The sequence below is a fragment of the Chrysochloris asiatica genome, unplaced genomic scaffold (genome assembly GCF_000296735.1).
Source record: "Chrysochloris asiatica unplaced genomic scaffold, ChrAsi1.0 scaffold00216, whole genome shotgun sequence".
NCBI classification, from domain to species: domain Eukaryota; kingdom Metazoa; phylum Chordata; class Mammalia; order Afrosoricida; family Chrysochloridae; genus Chrysochloris; species Chrysochloris asiatica.
The window spans coordinates 1,264,214-1,284,848 of record NW_006408734.1 but is presented as its reverse complement, the minus strand read 5'-3'; the positions used below and the strand labels follow the sequence as shown (position 1 = coordinate 1,284,848).

The window sequence follows — 20,635 nt, the reverse complement described above, 5'->3', positions numbered from 1 at the left end:
CACCATATGCCATTTGGCAATGCTGCTTTTTGCCTAATCTGCCACAGTAACAAATAGTACTCTTTCAGTTTGTATGCCAGAAATTATATTAAGTTCTGTTCTGCAACTTTTTTTTTTTTTAAGTATTTTGTCCCTATTCCCCAGAACCAAAATTTGTCATACTTTTAAAGTTGGACATTTGTGGTAGAGAAGCCAAATTAGGAGAATATGAAAAATGTTGTCTTCAAAGTGGCATTCCCCTGCTAGATGTCCTGTTTCACAAAATTTGTTAATCTTCTGGTGTCCCTGGACTGTTGGATTTTTACAGTTTGTACCAGCAGTACTGAGGGGGTGTGTGATGCTTACATATATGCAGATATATAATGGAGTTCGACTCACACTCAATGCATGCGCTAGTGCTCACGCTTACGTACCTGAAATTTAATAATTCGACAGCTCTGTAATTTTTGAAGAGGTAGTCAAGTAAATGCGTAAATAATAATACTGTAAAAAGTCTCTGCAAAAGTGAATTAATAATAAAAACTGTAGTTACTGGTAAGTAATCAAAATAATTTCTAACTTGCAAAGGTTTTTTGTATATTGTTGTTGTTGTTGTTGTTGTTAGGTGCTATCAAGTTAGTTCCAACTCAGAGGGACCATGTGCCAGGTCCTGCGCCGTTCCCATAATCGTTCCTACGTTTGAGCCCATTGTTGCAGCCACTGTGTCTGTTCATCTCATTGAGGGTTTTCCTCAATGAGGAATCTCTCTCTGACCCTCTAACCAAGTATCATGTCCTTTTCTTAAGTCTGGACCCTCCTGATAGATAACATTTGCAAAGCACATAAGACATAGTCTCACCATCCTGGTATGTGAAGAGCATTCTGACTACTTCTTCAAGATGGATTTATTTGTTCTTCTGGCAGCCCATGGAATATTCAGTATTTTTCATCAACATCATAATGCAAATATATCAATTCCTCTTCAGTCTTCTTTATTCATTGTCCAGCTTTTACATGCATATGAGGTTATTGAAAATACCATGGCTTGGATCAGGGGCACCTCAGTCCTCATAATGACATCATTATTAAAACTATAACTAATAATACACATATTCTGTCAGTATAACATTTAGATACAATACTATACCCTACTTTATAAATATTTTTACCTATAAAATAAAGCCAGTACTGTGAATTATCCATTCATTGTTGAAACGTTTATTTAAGAAAAATATTTACCATCTAAAGTAGAAAAACAAATAATTTAATTGAAAGCATTACAGTCTTTCCAAAAAAAAAAAAATGTTTTTAGAATAGAATAGACATAGTTCCAATGCTAAATATGAAATTGTTTTAGCTACTTAAACTCTAAATACAATTTTTCCTTTTTCTCAGACCTCTTTGTGATTTAACCCTCTGGTAGTGTAGTGGTACAAATCGGGCTGCTAATCTCACGGTCAGCAGTTCGAAACTACCAGCTGTTCTGCAGAAGAAAGATGAGGCTTTCTGCTCCCATAAGGATTTGTAGCTTCGGAAACCCTGTACAGAGTCGCTATGAGTCGGAACCGACTCCATGGCACATAACAACAACAACAATTTAGATACTCCCCCACCATTTACTCAAATAATTATTCATTAGTTTACAGGACCAAGAAGTGTCTTTTGACTATTTCTTCATAATATTCCCCAAACAAACCCGATGTTGAGAAGTCAATTTCAACTAATAGCAACTCTTTAGGACAGAGTATAACTGCCCATAAGGTTTCCAAGGCTGTAATCTTTCCGGAAGGAGCTCTGGTGGTTATGAATCAGGCTGCGAACTTTAAGGTCTACATTTCGAAACTACCAGCCGCTCCACGGGAGAAAGGTGAGGCTTTTTGCTCCCGTAAAGATTTACAGCCTCGGAAACCCTGTACAGCATCGCTATGGGTCGGTTCCGACTCCACGGCACATACCCACCAACCACCAATCTTTCCGGAAGCAGACTGCTATGCTACATCTTTCTCCTGTGAAGCCACTGTGGAGTTTGTGAGCAGCAAAGAACATAAGGACTGCAGCACCAGGCAGCTTCCTGCTTGTTTCCTCCTGTGGGCTAATGCGCTTTACTGCAAGGTCAGTTTGAACTGCAAAGTCGGTGGTTCAAGCACACCAGCCACTCCTTGGGAACCCTACACAGGATCACTGTGAGTTGGAACCGACTCAACAGCACTTAACAATAACAGCAACAACTACACTCTAAACGCTTAAAAAATTAACTATAAAACTATAAAGACCATCTGACACGTACTAGTAATATCTGGCCCGATTTTATGCTATTTTCTAAAAACACAACCACCTCCTCATCCACAAGTTGACCATGAAGTGTGATGAAATTAGTAGGTAAACTCTTTTAAAGTGGTACGTGCTATAAAGAAAATAAGTTTTGGCAGAAACAAGGTTTTAACTTTTGATTCCCAACAGGCAATATAAAAGAATTTGGAAAAAATTATTTGCTTAGAAATAGTATGCATCATATTTTTATGCAAATGATATATCCTTTGTGTGGTTTTTTTTGCAAATTGTAAAAAACCCCTCCCAGCATTAGTTTTCTAAGTGCACTAAGGAAATTATATGCATATGTGCTATTTATGTGTGTGCATTGTATGCACAAATGCAGTAATTTTAAACAAAAAGAAAACTATGGAACAAGCATTCCTATATCTTTGGATGATCCAATTTTTGGCAGCAGTAGTATTTTACATAAACATGTGAGTGTTTATTTTTCTTTTCTCTTAAATTTAAGAGACAGGGTTTTTTGGTTGTTTTTTTGTTTCCCTTCAGCTTTGCTACAGGTAATTTACCATTCTCTATGAAAAACCATTGTGGAACACCAAAACATGTTTAAATGCTTTAAAACCAACTTATTGCTTAGAAAATGAAGGCAGACTATGATCACAAGGCTATGTTTACCTCATTGTCTTCACCTCTGAAGAAAAATATTTCTTTCTTTTACTCATACAATCTGTCAGTAAAATTAAATAAAACTGTGAACTGAAAAAAATTTTAAGTAACTTACTTTTTTTCTTTGTTAAAACTGTATTTCTTCCTAACAGTCATCAAAGAATTCCATGCTTACAAGTACTGCAGACCAATAATTTTTATTGATTTATCTTATACCTTGTACTCGTCATTAAAAGAGGAAGACCCCCAGCGAGATGGATTGGCAAGGTGGCAGCATCAGTGAGCTCAACCATGGCAATGATTGTGATTGTGAGGTTGGCCCAGGACTGAGCAGTGTTCTTTCTGTTGCATAGGGTCACTATGAGTCGGTACTGACTCAATGGCACCTAACAACAACAACTCATCATTATGAAGAAACTTTTAAGGAATTTTAAGACTTTTTTCTTCTTTCTTGGTCTTTGTTAAACTTGCTTGTTTTCTATGCTTCTCATATACTCTGATTTTCTATAATGCAAATGTTACTTACATTTTCACTCAGAAGCCATAGGTAATATTTAATTAATTATGTATTTGTAAAGACTGGTATTAGAAAGTATATAACTTTATTTTTTTTTAAATAATATATTTTTTGAATTGTTTGAGTTTCTGAATTTCTTTTGAGCATTGGAAAAATTCAAGAATTAACTCTTTTTTTGCAAATGTTTTTAAAAATTTCAAGATAATTATATGAATAGATTTTATCTTTCTTTGCTATAATTGAAACAGCATTGAGTTTGCAAAAGGACGAAGAATAGGTGTGTGGTTTTATCTTCTTAATTTTCATTTGCAATGTAAATTTTTTTTTTTCTTTTCTGTATTACAGATTCCCTTCAAGCTCAGCTTATCAACATGGGTGTAATTCCCACTTTAGTGAAATTACTGGGTATCCACTGCCAAAATGCAGCTCTTACAGAAATGTGTCTTGTTGCATTTGGCAATTTAGCAGAACTTGGTAAGTCATAGTCATGAACCACATGTGATGTCATTAATGCATTTATAATCAAATTCACCTTGGGTATTAGTGACCTTAAAATCCATATACCAAAAATCCATTGCCATCAAGTTAATTCTGACTTTTAACGACCCTATATGATAAAGTTCTGTTGTAGTGCGTGGGATAAAGCACTGGACCACAAAGTCAATTTGAACTTCAGGGTGTGCCATTCACCAACCACTCCTCAGAAACCCTATAGAGGGTCACTATGAGTCGGAACCGATTCGAAGGCACTTAACAACAACAACATATGATAGAGTAGAACTGTTGCATAGAGTTTCCACTCTTTACGGAAATAGACTCCTTCATCTTTTTCTTGGGGAGTAGCTCGTGGCTTTGAACCACAGGTCCTTTGGCTGACAGCTGAACACTTAAGCAGTGCACCATAAAGGTTCCTTGTGTTCAGAGTAAATTATTTACTATGGGAATAATGAAACCAAATAAATCAGTTCTAATAATTATCCCCACTTTATAAATAAAGGAATGAAAGTACCAGGACTCTAATCTTGGGTTTTCTAACTGAAAAACCTGAGTCTTTGTGTACTATATACTCTTGATTTTAATGCTTTACTTTTCATTAAGGGAACAAGGACTCTTTTTCAGAGTTAATTTTTTAAAGCCGTTCATGTTTCACTGGCCATTTCCTGGTATTTATGTATGTCTCTTGTCTTCTTTCTTCTTTAGCTTTTCTTCTTTTCCACACTAGTCTCCAACACATATTTTCACTGCCATCATTTGAGTGAGACCAAGAATAAAAAAAAACATTTCTTTACTCTTTCACAATGTTATTGTTTCCTACTATTAAAATGAAATTTAAGATTAGTGGAGCTGTAGGATAAGCACTGCACCACAAGGTTGGTTTGAACAGCAATATCGGCAGTTCAAACCCACCAGCCACTCCTCAGAACCCCTATATAGGGTTGCTCTGAGTCAGAACCGACTTACAAGCACTTAACAACAACAATAATATTGTTGCTAGAAATAAGACAAAGTCTCTGTAATCACAATGATAGTTTATAACTTTGTAACAAATATAAACATAATTCAAATCTGTCTTAATATTCTGTCACCTTAACCAGACTCATACAAACCAGCTCCTTTAATTTTACAATTCTGTATGAGTAATCCCTAGAAGGACACTAATAAATAATCATCCGCCATAGGTGGCAATGGGCTCCTGGTGTGATGCTGTAGGATAAGCACTGGACCACTAACCACAGGTCGTTGTTTTAGCCCCACCAGCTGCTCCTTGGAAACCCTCTACACAGTTGCTATGAGTCAGAACTGACTCAGTGGCACTTAACAACATGTATGGCTGTTGAACACTGAAATATGGATAGCCTTGTGTGGCACTGAGGGTTAATGTGCTGGACTACAAAGTCGGTTTAAACCACAAGATTTACGGTTCAAGCTCACCAGCCGCTCCTTGCAAACCCTGTATAGGGTCACTATGGGTCAGAATCAACTCCATAACACTTAACAACAAATTGAGATGTATTGTAAGTATAAAATACACACTGGTTTTCAATGACTTGGTATGAAGGAATTTTAAATATCTCACCAATATTTTTTATATTGATTACCTGTCAAAATAATAATTTGACTATATTATGCTAAATGAATACATCATTAACTTCATCTGTCCTTTTTTTTTTTTTTTAACTCATTTACTAGATTATTTTAAATAACATTTGTGGATTTCCATCTGTGGACTGGTGCTCTCGAAAATAAATTATAGCAAAGTCTTCCTTTACCCTATGGAAGGCCCTTCTTTTTTCTTATTTTTAGGAGAGTATATAAAAACCTAAGGCTGATGCATATTTTTGTTGTTGTTGTTAGGTGCCATCAAGTCGGTACCGACTCATAGCGACCCTATGCACAACAGAACGAAACACTACCCAGTCCTGGGCTAATCTCACAATTGTTACCACACTTGAGCCCATTGATGCTGCCACTTTGCCAATGTATCTCACTGGGGGTCTTCCTCTTTTTCTCTGATCCTCCACCCTACCAAACATGATATCCATCTCTAGCAATTGGTCCCTCCTGACAATATGTCCAAAACATGATAGACGAAGTTTGGCCATCCTGACCTCCAAGGAGCACTCTGACTTTACTTCTTCCAACACAGATCTGATTGTTCTTTTGGCATCCCATGGTACTTTCAATATTCTCCTCCAACACCATGACTCAAAGGGATCAATTCTTCTACTGTCTTCCTTATTCACTGTCCAGCTTTCGTATGCTTATGAGGTTATTGAAAATACCATGGCTTGGGTCAGGTGCACCTTAGTCCTCAAGGTGAAATCTTTGCTCTTCAACACTTTAAAAAGGTCTTGTGCAGCAGATTTGCCTAATGCAATATGTCATTTGTTTTCTTGACTGCTGCTTCAGTGAGTGTTGATAGTTGATCCAAGAAGAATGAAGTCCTTGACAACTTCAATCTTTTCTCCATCGATAAGAATGTTGTTTATTAGTCTAGTGGTGAGGATTTTTGTTTTCTTTACACTGAGATGCAATCCATACAGAAGGCTGTGCTCTTTGATCTTCATCAGTAAATGTTTTAAGCCCTCTTCACTTTCAGCAAGCAAGGTTGTATCATCTGCATATTACCTCACATAATAAAAAAAAGAACCCTGTGGCCCAGTGAATTAAATGTTGGGTTGGTAATTGAATGGTTTGAACTCACCAGCTGCTCCACAGGAGAAAGATGAGGCAGTTCACAGCCTTGGAGACCCTATGGAAGAGTTCTATAAGGAATCTATGAGCTGGGATCAGCTCAGTGGTAGAGAGTAGCATTCCTTGGATAAGCTGTGCTGTGGAAGAACTTAAATAATTGCAGTTGCATATGGAGAGCCTGTTCATGGTTTTTATGTTTGTGTGCTGAAATCTTTTGTAAATGCTCCAATTTCATGAACTGTGAAGAACAGCTACTTAATCTCTTAGGAAGGAAGTTGAATTGTTGGTTCACTCCACCCCAGTAAACAATGATCATCCATTTCTCAATTGAGAATCAAGGAGAAAGGATTAGTGGTTATAACTATCTAATGATGAAATTCACATAAAAGCCATTATAATCAAAGAAGGATAACCTTGAGATCAGATTATACGGCAATATCAAAAGTCCATTTTGAATATACTGTGTTTGGGATTTTAGAGAGATAACCAAGTGGAAATGTCAAATAAGAAATATGTAATCTGGAGTCCAGGGATATAATTATGTATGTATCAACATAGAGATATTTAACATGTTATATGTAAAAGAATTTGATTGCTTAGGGTGAGAGTAAGTACTGAGGAAGTTAAAAATAAAGTAACCCTATGGGACATAGAACAACTGCCTCCACATAGGATTCCCAAGGCTATAAATCTTTACAGAAACAGACTGCTACATCTTTCTTCCATGGAGCAGCTGGTGTTTGACCGCTGTAACACAGAGCTTTTATACCAAGTCTCAAATAAATAGAATGTATAATGATCTGGTGGAAAACAGGACCAAGCAAAGGAGATTGTGGATTAGGTTAGAGATTGACCAGAATTAAAGTAGGTTAGGGATACATGTGAATTGAGCAAATAGAATATACGTAGACAGTTTCACCAAGAAATAAGTTTGTAAAAATGTGGTGGTGGTGGTGGTTATGTGCCCTGGAGTCTTTTTCGATTCATAGCCAATCCTGCATGGGGTTTCTGATGCTGTAAATCTTTATAGGAGCAGAAAGCCTCATCTTTTTCCCATAGAACGGCTGGTAGTTTCAAACTGCTGACCTTGAGGTTAGCAGCCCAACTCATAACCAATACACTACCAGAGTTCCTAAAGAGGAAGGGTTGGAGATGCTGAAGAAGGAAGAAGAAATGAGACCTCAAATAATATGTGAAGAATTGGCCTTTAATTAGTAGGGATTCCAGGAATAGTACAAAAGCATACCACTTACTAATTTTATTGTTGCTGTAGTTGTCTATGTGTTTTACTAGTGAAAAATATTTATTTATTTTTTTTAATGTTTTATTGTGAATTATATGATAGTTGTGAAAATTTTTTTTATATCTTTGAATAATCACATCAGAACATTTCCTTTAAAGCCTTAGACTTTTCCCTTTTCGAAGGCATTAAATTATGGATTCGGGTCGATATTTGAAGAGTGTTTATGTTGACTAGTAATAGTACAAAATGACCAAACATTGAATAGAACAGTAAACAATTTCTGAGTTTAATATTGTTTGTTTACTCTCTTTAATTTTGCAGAGTCAAGTAAAGAACAGTTTGCCAGTACAAACATTGCTGAAGAGCTGGTAAAACTCTTCAAGAAACAAATAGAACATGATAAGAGGGAAATGATTTTTGAAGTTCTTGCTCCATTGGCAGAAAATGGTGAGAAAATAGATGAACCTCGTGATATTTTTATCATGATGACTTTTCTGGTTGCTTTTCTATTATTATATTACCTAATTGCCGTGTATTTAACTCAAAACATTCTTTGTTTCATTAGTAACATGATAAATTTTATTTAGGATATCTCTTAACTTCAGCCATATTTTCTACTCCGTACCTATATCTACATTGGCCAAAACTACTTTCCAAATTCTTTTGGTTTTAAAATGTAAGGCAGGATGGTTCTGTAGCTTTCACATTCATATATCATATATTAAAAGGCAGTTAAGACACCACACAACACTTTTGTACTCTTGCCAGGCTAAGGTGATAAAAATTGGAGTTCCAGGTCTGCCAAGAGTGAGGATACTGGTGAATCCCTCCCTTCCTTATTCTAAAAACCTTAAGGAAGGCACCCTGGGAATAAGAGTAAATGAGAATAATCAAGCTGGCCCTTCAACTACATCCTAACTCTGAGGCATATAAATAGCCCAGATAATCTCAAACTGTGAACCTGGATTGAGGTGATCTCAGATTGATACTGTCCCTGTTGTTGTTAAGTGCTGTGGAGTGACCCTCTTTAGGGTTTCCAAGGCTATAAATCTTTTCAGAAAACATCTTCTCTGGACAAAAATAGCATCATTTTAGGCCTAAAGTTATTACAATAAATAATTTTTCAAATATGACATCTAACACATAACGAAAAAGGATCAAACATTTTAAACAAGAAGCATCACTGACAACAGTCAACAGCAGAAAATCTCCAGATATGCAATTGTTAGACAGTGACTAAAAACAGATTATACTTATTATATGTGAAGAGTTAAAGACAAGATTGAACATATTTTAGAATGATACTAGAAAACATGAATTGTCATGTTGTTTAATGTTAACAGCTTTAGTTCCGACTCATAACTATCCTGTATAGCGTTTCTAACTAGTGGCTGGTGAGTTTGAACCATCAGCCTTGAGGTTAGCAGTCCAGTGCTTACCTCACACTGCCGCACCAGGACTCTTATTAGATTTTAAAAGAATATAGAAATTCCTGAACTGAAAACTGCAATCAAAATTAAGAATCTAATTGATCAATTTGACAAAAGATTAAATATTGTTCAGTTAGAAAACTATTTAAATGAAAGGTAGTTCATAAGAAAATTCAGAATGCAATGTAAAGAGAAAAAAGAACCAACGTGCATAAAAAATTATAAATGATACAGAGGCTAAAAGGAGAAGCTCAAGTGTACATTTGTAAAAGTCCCAGAAGGAGAAGAGACAGAAGAAAGGGTAGAGGTAATATTTAAAGACATTATGAGAGATAATTTGCTAGAAATTATGAAAGATAAAAAAAATTCAGGAAGCCCAGTGAACCCAAAACATAATAAAAACCCAAACCACATCAAGATACAGTATTCTGAAATTGTAGAACACCAGTGGAGAAATAGCAAGAAAAAGAAGAGAACCTTCAAAAGAGCACCGATTAGATAGCTAACTTTTTCATAGCAATAGTGAAAGCCAGATGTAACAGTGACTGTGTATGCCTTCCATCTTTTTTTTTTTTAACAAGAAGTTTATTTAAACAACATGACACTTGACTTTAAGGGAAAACTATCTAGGATTCGTTTATTTTAGAGTAATTTACCCCTACTTACAGACAGAATGTCCTACATGTAACAGCTAACAGCTACATACAAAAAGTAAAATTGTCCTTGGTTTTATGATGATAAATGAAAATTCTCCATTCAAACAAGGTATGCAAGGAGTTTTTATGTTGTTGTTTTTTGTTAAGCAGTGAGAGCAAAATAACTTACTGGAATATAAAGATAAGAGCTGAATGAGCATTCCACTAATGGAGAAAGGATGGATTTTCAGAGAACCAGTATTTTCCCCCAGCTCATCTCCACTTGATGTCGGTCAAAACATACCATTGACCATTTTAGTAAAAAAGAAAGAAAAAATGCAATATGCTTGTGCACATGCACCAGTGACTTTATGTACGATAAAGGAATGGGGGCGAGGAAATGAAAGAATAGAGAAAACTATACTCTAGTAGTCAGGATGTGGTGGAACCAAATTGTGGTTTTCTAATTGAGAATGTATTCTTGGTCAGTAGGAACAGAGTTCTGGAGTAAAGTAGCAGGCTCCCTTTTAAGAAAACACCTCGTGTCTGCTGCTGAAACACATCGATTCTATCTTCATTCTCCATTTCCAACTGTGCAGGTGTATCTGTTTCATTGACTGGCTACCCATCAAATCGGAATCTGATCTGCCTCATTGACAAACCCTGTCATTCACAATAGGCTTTCATTAGCTTACTAAGTGGTATATGCCTTTTAATCTTAAACTGCACCACAGAACCATCCTTCCCTGTCACCTTCAAATTAGTATGCTCGTTCTCAGTCTTGACTCCTTCCTTGGGTCTCTCATCGGCCATGGTAAGTGCCGGAGTCTCCTCAGCTGCCACTTTACAAAAGAGGTACCAGGTCTGCACCAAACAAGCACAGAAGCAGCACCAGGAACGGCAGAAGAGGGAGACCTTCCATCTTTTTTTGGTGTTTTCAGTGTCATTAAACATTTTACCCACAGAGTCCTTCAGTATTGCAGCCCAAGGCTTGAATTTGTTCTTCATTTTTTTCAGCTTAAGAAATGCTAAGCTTGTTCTTCCATTTTGGTTTTTGGGCTCCAGGTCTTTGAACATTTCATTATAATACTTGACTTTGTGTGCTCTCGCTGCCCTTTGAAATTTTTTGTTGCGCTCTTTTACTTCCTCATTTCTTCCATTCACTTTAGCTTCTCTGTGCTCAAGAACAAATTTCAGAGTCTCATCAGAAATCCACCTTTGTCTTTTCTTTTTATCCTGTCTTTTTAATTACCTCTTGCTTCATGTATGATGTTCTTTATGTCAGTCAGCAACTCTTCTGGTCTTCAGTCATGACCATCTAATGCATCAAATCTGTTCTGTCGGGGTCCAGCCTCAACGGGGAAGTGGGTTTCACGAAGTTGGGGGGTCTGGTAGGCGAAAGATATAGCATAGAGACAAAGAGACAATACAGACACAGAGACAGACACACAAGGTTGATGCAAGTTGACAGGCAGACAGTTCTGCTGCAGACATTGCACACAAAACTAACTCTAGGTGGGATGTCTGGAGAGGCAAGAGAGAAAGAAACACTCGGAGACCAGAGTGGATACAAGCTGACAGGCAGATAGTCCTGCTGCCAAGAATGCACGCAGAACTAATTCTACCCCAGTCTTTTATTCTCTCTCTTTAAGGAAGAGATCTTTACAGAAGAAGAATGGGATTATTCAGATAAGATAATGCTTAATGATTCACAGAGATAATCTTTAGACAAGTTAAGCCAGTAATCCTTTCTTGCTACAGTCCCAGGGAAGGTGAGAGACGACTCTCAACCTTTCCAAGAGGGCAAGGTCTCACCTTCACATTCCTTATCCTTTATCCAAATGCTACAATGCTCTCTATCATCACATTTTCATATTCCTTCAGGGGGAAGAAGAGCATCTGGATCAAACTGATTATACCCAAGGGCGGTCTGAGGGGGCTGCCACCATTGTCCTTTAAGCCAGTATTCCCAGAATTTACCACTCCACCTCAAGTGAATACCCTGGGCAGTTCCTCTGCAGAACCTCCCTGCATAATCCCAGCAAACCTGCCCTTGTTCGTCTTGAGTCATATGGGGCAAGTTTGGTTTTATTATTGTACATGGACATCAAGAGCTCATGTTTTAAGTTAATATCAAACATAACTGAATAGTTATATAGGGAGCAGTTCTGACAGTCATCCCAGGTGGCTATAGCCTGTTCCTCAAAAAAATTTTCTCCCAGGACCCAACGCGCTGCCAATACCTTCAAGGCAGTGACATTTACAGTGGAGCCATTAAAAGAGGCATTACGTACATTAACATTTTCCCAAAAGCTACAATTACTGGAGTTAGAAGCATAAAGAACAAGTACAGAATGAACAATATTAAGACTAAAGAGAATTGCACAGAGGTAGCCATCCAGTGAGTTTGCAAAAACCTATGAACCCAGGCCGTCAGGAGGACACTTCCTTGGCCCTCAGGGTCCATGTGAACCCAGGACGTAAGGAGGTCACTTCCTTGGCCCTCAGGGTCCATGGTCCCTGACACTGTTCATTAGAAGTTCTCAAAATTCTTCTAAATGGTGTCATCAAGGTTGTCAGGGTCAGTAGTTTAAAACTACCAGCTGTTCTGCAGAAGAAAGATGAGGCTTTCTGCTCCCGTAAAGATTACAGCCTCGGAAACCCTGTACAGGGTTGCTATGAGTTGGAAGCAACTCCACAGCACATAACAACAACAACAATCAAGGTTGTATTTTGGCTATCATGGAAATGTTTTAATTTTCTTCAGCTTCAGCCTGAACTTTCATATGAGCAGTTGGTTCCATAGTTTGCCTCTGGCCTGGTTTTAGATGATACACAGAACTCAAACTGACTATAATATCATGTAGTCAATTTGAGTTCTGTTTATTCCATCTGATGAGATACAGCTGTATAAATCATCTTTTGTATTGTTTGAAAAGGTGTTTGCAATGAGTAAGTCATAGGTCTTGCAAAATTTTATCATGCGCTCTCCAGCATCATTTCTATCACCAAGGCCATATTTTCCAACTACTGATCCTTTCTCCTTGTTTTCAACTTGTGCATTCCAATCAATAGTAATTATTAATGCATCGTGATTATATGTTTGAGCAATTTCAGACTTGAGAAGCTGATTGAATTCTTCAGTATTGTCATCAGTGGCTTTGGTGTTTGGTGCTTAAGTTTGAATAATAGTTGTAGTAACTAGCCTCCCTCCTTATTGTTGTTTAGTGCCATCAAGTTGATTCATATAGATATTATCCTATCACAGACAGCATTGTACTTCGAGGTAGATTTTGAAATGCTTCTTTTGACAATCAGTGCGAAACCATTACTCTTAAATGTATTATTCCTGGAATAGTAAACTATATGATTGTCTCAACTTGCAATATTGAAGGATTCTATGGGCAGAATATTGAGTGATGCAGAAAGCATCAAAAGAAAATGGAAGGAATACATAGAGTCACTGTACCAAAAAGAAGTGGCTGATGTTCAACAGTTTCAAGAGGTAGAATATGATCAAGAGCCAATGGTACTAAAGGAAGAATTCCCAGGTGCACTGCAGACATTGGCAAAGACCAAAGTTCCAGGAGTTGAGAGAGTACAAATTGAAACCTTTAAACAAATAGAGAGAGCACTGGAGACACTCCCATATCTATGCCATGAGGTTTGGAAGACAACTACCTGTTCTGTTTATTGGAATCTATCCTTATTTGTGCCCATTCCAAAGACAGGTGACCCAACAGAATATAGAAATAATTCAACATTATTAATAATCACATGCAAGTAAAATTTTTCTCAAGATAAGTCAAAAACACCTGCAACTTTACATTGACAGGGAACTGACAGAGGTCCAAGATGGATTCAGACAAGGATATGGAATGAGCGTTACCATTGCTGATGTCTGGCTGAAAGCAAAGAATACCAAAAAGATGTTTACCTGTGTTTTATTTATAAAGACTTTCGATTATATGGATAATGACAAGCTAAGGACAACATTGCAGAGAATGAGTGTTCCAGAACACTTAATTGTGCTTAATGAAAACCAGGATGTAGACCAAGAGGCAGTCGTTCAAACAGAATAAGCATATAATGAATGGTTTAAAATCAGGAAAGATGTGTGCCTGAGTTGTATTCTTTACCCATATTTGTTCAATCTCTATACTGAGCAAATAATCTGAGAAGCTGGATTATATGAAGAAACTGGCATCAGTACTGGAAGAAAACCCTTAATAACCTTTAATATACAGATGATACAGCTTTGCTTGCTGAAGAGGACTTGAAATATTGGGGAAGATCAAAGACCACAGCTTTCAATATGGGTTACATCTCAATATAAAGAAAATAAAAATCCTCACTATTGGACTTATAAATTATATTATGTTATAAAATGAGAAAAGATTGTAGTTGTCAAAGACTTCATTTTGCTTGGATCCACTATTAACACTAATGGAAGCAGCAGTCAAGAAATGAAACAGCATATTTCATTAGATCTGCTGCACAGGAACTCTGAAGTCTTCAGTAGCAACAACGTCAGTTTGAGGACTAAAGTGTGCTTGATCCAAGCCATGGTATTTTCAGTAGCCTCATATGCATATGAAAATTGAGAAATGAATAAAGAAGACTGTAGAATAATTGGTGCATTTGAGTTATGTTGAAGAATATAAAAAGTACCATGGACTTCCAAAAGAACAAACAAGTCTGTGTTGGAAGAAGTGCAACCAGAATGTTCCTAAAAAGCCAAGATGGGCAGACTTCATCTTTCATGCTTCAGACATTTTATCAGGAGGGGCCAGTCCCTAAAAAAGGTCATCATACTTAGTAAAGTGGAGGTTCAGGGAAGGAGAGGTAGACCCCAACGAGATGGTACAGTGGCAGTAGCAATGGGCTCAAACAGTGACAATTGTGAGGTTGGTGCAGGACCGGGCAATGTTTCATTCTGTTGTCATACAATCACTATGAGTTGGATTCGACTCTGGCACCTAAAACATGAACATGACTGTATGAGTCAAAATGGCTAATACCAGTCTATTTCAGCTCAGTAATGCCTAGGATACATATCTTTATGTATTCCATTTCATGTTTGATGACTTCTAATTTTCCTAGATTCATACTTCATACATTCTACGTTTTAATTGTTGATGGATGTGTATAGTTTTTCTTTCTGTTTTTTGTTGCCACAACAGCAAATGAAAGTCCTGAAAGCTCTACTCCATCTGCGTCATCATGGTCGACTCTACTTTGAGGAGGCAGCTCTTCCCCAGTCGTGTTTTGAGTGTCTTGCAACCTGAGGGGCTCATCTTCTAGCACTATATGATAGTGTTCTATTGCTATTCTTAGGGTTTTCAGTGGTTGACCATTCAGAAGTGTTCCTCCTCTTCTTCCTAATCTGTCGTAGTCTGAAAGCTCCTCTGAAATCTGTCCACCATGGGTGACTCTACTAATATTTAAAATAACCAGTGGCATATATTCCAGCATCACAGCAACACACAAGCCGTAATAGTACAACAGACAGATGAGTAGTGGTGGGGACAAATAGCATTAAATAGCATTAAACAGACAGATGAGTGGTGGTGGGGACAAATAGCATTAAAAATACCATAAATTTAAAACACAGTATTTCAGTAATTGTATTACTTGTTAAGTGTCTTAAATGCTTTAGTTAAAAAATCAGTAGTCAGGTGGCTCCCAGTCTCACAGTCATTGCAATACATTGCACTCCACAGAGACAGTGCCGAGCCAGGCAGAGCCAGATAGCAGACTCTGTGCCACTCAGATGGAAAAAAAATCATAACTAAACATGGGCAAAGGAGATCCTAAGAAGCCAAGAGGCAAAATGTCAGCCTATGCATTTTTGTGCAAACTTGCCAGGAGGAGCACAAGAAGCAGCTCCCAGATGCTTCAGTCAACTTCTCAGAATTTTCCAAGAAGTGCTTCGATTGGTGGAAGACCATGTCTGCAAATGAGAAAGGAAAATTTGAAGACATGGCAAAGGCAGACAAGGCCTGTTATGTACGAGAAATGAAAACCTATATATCCTGTCTAAAGGAGAAACACAAAAGAAGATCAAGGATCCCAGTGCACCCAAGAGGCCTCATTTGGCCATCTTCTTGTTTTATTCAGAGTATCGCCCCAAAATCAAAGGGGAGCATTGTGGCCTATCCATTGGTGATGTTGCAAAGAAACTGGGAGAGATGTGGAATAATACTGCTGCTGATGTCAAGCAGCCTTATGAGAAGAAGGCCGCTAAACTGAAGAAGAAGTACGAAAAGGATATCGCTGCCTACAGGGGTAAAGGAAAGCCTGATGCAGCCAAAAAGGGAGTCGTCAAGGCTGAGAAAAGCAAGAAAAAGAAAAGAGGAGGAAGACGAAGAAAGTGAAGGGGAAGAGAAAGAGGAGGACAAAGAGGATGAAGATGATGATGATAATGAACAAGTTGGTTCTAGTGCAGTTTTTTTGGTCTTATCTATAAAGCATTTAACCCCCACCCCCGTACACAACTCACTCCTTTTAAAGAAAAAAAAAAAATTTGAAATGTAAGACTGTGTAAGATTTGTTTTTAAACTGTACAGTGTCCTCTTTGTATAGTTAACACACTACAGAATGTGTCTTTAACTAGCCTTGTCCTTGTGGTATTTTCAGTAGCCACTAACCTTGTGTGATACAGTATTTGTTGTTGTTAACTGCCGTCGAGTCGGTTCCGACTCATAGTGACCCTGCACAGGGTTTCCGAGGCTGCAAATCTTTACGGGTGCAGAACGCCTCATCTTTCTCCCCGGAGCAGCTGGTAGTTTCGAACTGCTGACCTTGCGGTTCACAGCCCGATTCGTAACCACTACACTACCAGAGCATGGAAATTTAAAGCAGGTTCTTGTTGGTGCACAGCACAAATTAGTTATACATGGGGATGGTAGTTTTTGGTTTTTTTCATCTTCACTTGTCTGATGCAGCTCATAGGAAAGAATTATTCTGTTAACTGAATACCACTCCGCAATTGCAAACAAAAAACAATTGCAGCTGTTTTGTTGACATTCTGAATACTTCTAAGTAAATACATTTTTTTTTTATTAAAAAAGGCTGGATTTTAAAACAGGTGTTACAAACACTTTTTAAAAGAGATGCTTCTTGAATATAAGGAGATATAAATAGATAGGAAAACATACCATTCAAATCTATCAAAGTCTGAGATAGTTAGATTAATTTGATAAAATAGATAATGAGAATTCCTAGAGTAAAAATATTTCTTTATAGTGACATAGGTTCATTTCTTAAAGAAAATATAATAATCATACATTATCCTAAAACATATGAAGAATAAATTATCAGAACTGTGAGGAGAAACTGACAGACCTACCAACATGATGAGAGGTTTTAATATACCTCTTTCAGTAATCTATAGTACAAGGGTAGGGAAAACAATAAGTATGTAAAAATTTAGCATGATTAAGAAAATTAATGGATTACCACTGCACTAAACTGAAGATCCCCCCCTTTTTTTTTTAAAGTATATTTTAAATGTTTAAAAGCATTGACTTGCCATAAATGAATTTTCAACAAATTTGAAAAAATTGCCAACCTATAGCATAAATTTTCTGATCTAAGTGAGTTGTCTATAATAAACAATTAAAAGAGAAATAGGAAATCCCCTGCATGTTTTTTATTGTTGCTGCATGTTTAGATATAAAAAAATACAGAAGTATGCTTCCATTACCGTTTAGATAAAAGAAGAAATCATAATGCAAGTTCTGACTAGAAATTGTCCTAGTAATGAAAGTAAAAGAAAGATTGGGTTATGTATAGAACTATAGAAAGCAACTATAAAAAGAAAGATTATATATAGAATTATTCAAAGTAGTTCAGTCAACCACCACCTTTGAGCAGGGCACCGTTGCCTATTTCTTGTTGTTAATATGTAGATAATCCATACTTACAGGATTTTTTTTTTTTTTTTTGGTTTTTGTTTGAGTGTATATTTTATAAATGGTTAAAGCCACTGTTGAAAATGAGTTCAGCATTTATCTCAGAAAAGTAACACGAACACAAGAAGAATAAAGAAGGAAATAATAAGCTGAAATTTATAAAGTAGAAAACATACAATACAAACCTATAATAGCCAAAACTGAATCTGAAAGGGACAACAAAATTGGTAAACTAATAAGATTAACCAGAACAAAAAAAAAATATATATATAGACGTTTGGAGGACTATGCAGGACTATGGAGAGCGACACATACTCAGGGTGGTGCAGTCAGCTGCTATCTTTGAGTGGGACATCTTTGCCTGTTTCTTGTGATTAAGCACAGATTGTCAGTTTCAACTCTTAGGGCCCCTGTATAAGGTTTCCAAGGAGTGACTATTATCCTACAGCGCCACCGGTTTCCTTCTTGTTGTTAGGTGCCATCAAGTCGATACTGACTTATATCAACCCCATGCACAACAGAACAGAACACTGCCTAATCCTGAGCCAATCTCACAGTTGTTGCTACACCTGAGCGCACTGTTGCTATCACTATCCCAGTCCATGTCATTGGGGGTCTTCCTCTTTTCTCTGACCCTAGTTTACCAAACATATCATTCTCCAGTGACTGGTGCCTCCTGATAATATGTCTGAAGTCTGGCCATCCTGGCTTCCAAGACTCTGGCTGTACTTCTTCCAACACAGATCTGTGTGTTCTTTTGGTAGGCAGTTCATGGTACTTTCAGTATTCTTCTCCAACACCATAACTCAACTGCATTAATTCTTCTAAGGTCTTCCTTATTCACTGTCCAATTTTTGCATGCATATGAGAGTATTGAAAATTCTGTGGCTTGGATCAGGTGCACCTTAGTCCTCAAACTGACATCTTTGCTCTTCAACATTTTATTATCAGTCTTGTGCAGCAGATATGCCTAATGCAGTACATCTTTTGATTTCTTGACTACTGCTTCCATGTGTGTCTATGGTTGATATGAGCAAAATGAAGCCTTTCCCAGCATTCAGTCTTTTCTCCATATATATGGATGTTGTTTATTGGTCCAGTGGTGGACCTGTTTCCTATTCAGGTCTAAATCCAGCCAACATGGGAGTTGGTTGCTTTGCAACGTGTACACTCTTCTTGATTCTGTCAGCTCTAACTAAGTTGCTTAAACCAGTTTGAGACCTAGAAGAAATGGAATATTTGAATGATCTTATTAAAGAAATTGTGTCTATAATTATAGACACTCACATAAAGGAAACTCCAAATCCAAGCTTTTTACCAATAAGTTTCACTTAATTATAAAGTAGGGATAAAAGCAGTCTTAAATTTTTCTAGAAAATAGGAAAAACAGATCTACTTCCTTATTCATTTTAATAAGACCAACATAACCTATAAATCTCAATAAAAACAGTACAAAAAGAAAGATAAAAAACCAGTCTCACCATGCACATAGTTCCAAATTTTCCCAAAATGTTTTAGCAATCCAAATCCAATAATACATTTAAAAATTAATTGTGATAACCAACTTTGATTTATGGAAATGCAAGTGCTTAATATTAAAAATGTGATTACTGTAATTTACAACACTAAAACATTAAAGGGGAAAAATCATGATCATAGCATATGCATAAAAGTAGTTGATAAGATTAAACATGCATTTATGATTTTTAAAAATGCCCAATACAACCAGCAATAGGGAATTTCTTTAGTTTGAAAAGGATATCAAATAGAAGCCTACAGAAAACATCATGCTCAGTGGTAAAGCAAAATCATTTGTTTTGAGCCTGGGAATAAGCAATATCATCACAGCTTCTGTTCAATATTAGATTGTAAGAACTATTCAGTGTAGTATAGAGTAAGTGTAAAAAAGATATAGGAAAGAAATAAAACCTTTATTGATGCTATGATTATGTATATCAAAAATCCAAAAGAATTTATGAATTAATCAGATTGCTACCTCCCAATTGTACTTCTAGATATCAGCAAAAAACTTTTGGAAAACTTTTTTTTTTTTTTTTTTAATATACTGTTTGTTGTTAAGTGCCATCGAGTCAATTCTGACTCATAGCGACCCTGTGTAAGATTTCCAAGGAGTGTCTGGTGAGCTTGAACTGCTGACATTGCAGCTCAAACTGACCATGCAGTCCAGTGCATTAACCCATAGCACCACACCAGGACTGCATATACTGTTTTGTTGTTAAGTGCCGTCAAGTCAGTTCCAACCCATAGCAACCCTGTTTAGGATTTCCAAGGAGCTGCTGGTGAGCTTTAACCGCCAACCTTGCAGTTCAAACAGCTTTGCAGTCTGGCGCATTAACCCACAGCACCACACCAGGATACCACATACCATTTACTGTACTATAAAAAAATTAAATACTTTAGATACAACCAATAAAAGGAATGGAAGATCTCTGTGCAAAGAACTATAGAATATTATTGATAGAAATTTAAAAATCAAAATAAATGGAAAACTGCATCATTTTCATAGATTTGAGATCTGCATGTTATAATGATGCTATCTCCCCATATTGACTTATATACTCCATGCAATTCTGTCCCAAATCTAAAAGGCTATTAATAAGAAGATACTGTGGTCAGAAAAAAAGAGAAAGAACTCCAACGAGATGGATTCGCACAGTGGCAGCACTAATGGGCTCAGTCATAGCAGTGATTGTGATGTTGGCCCAGGACTGGGCAGTGTTTCATTCTGTTGTGCATAGGGTCGCTATGAGTCGGTATTG

The 20,635-nt window shown here is 36.9% G+C and overlaps 1 protein-coding gene and 1 pseudogene across 6 annotated transcripts in view; one reads left to right on the top strand and one right to left on the bottom strand.

The window, feature by feature from the left end:
• Positions 1–20,635, top strand: part of RAP1GDS1 (RAP1, GTP-GDP dissociation stimulator 1) — a 219,188-nt gene that overhangs the window by 151,351 nt on the left and 47,202 nt on the right. For 5 of the 6 annotated variants that reach the window (XM_006872955.1, XM_006872952.1, XM_006872954.1 and 2 more), the window contains 2 exons: positions 3,782–3,910; positions 8,196–8,321. In XM_006872955.1, coding sequence (XP_006873017.1) covers positions 3,782–3,910; positions 8,196–8,321 — 255 coding nt within the window. The remainder of the gene's footprint in view (positions 1–3,781; positions 3,911–8,195; positions 8,322–20,635) is intronic. The other variant, XM_006872956.1, reaches the window with a different exon arrangement.
• On the bottom strand, positions 10,372–10,752 carry LOC102839784 (annotated as a pseudogene).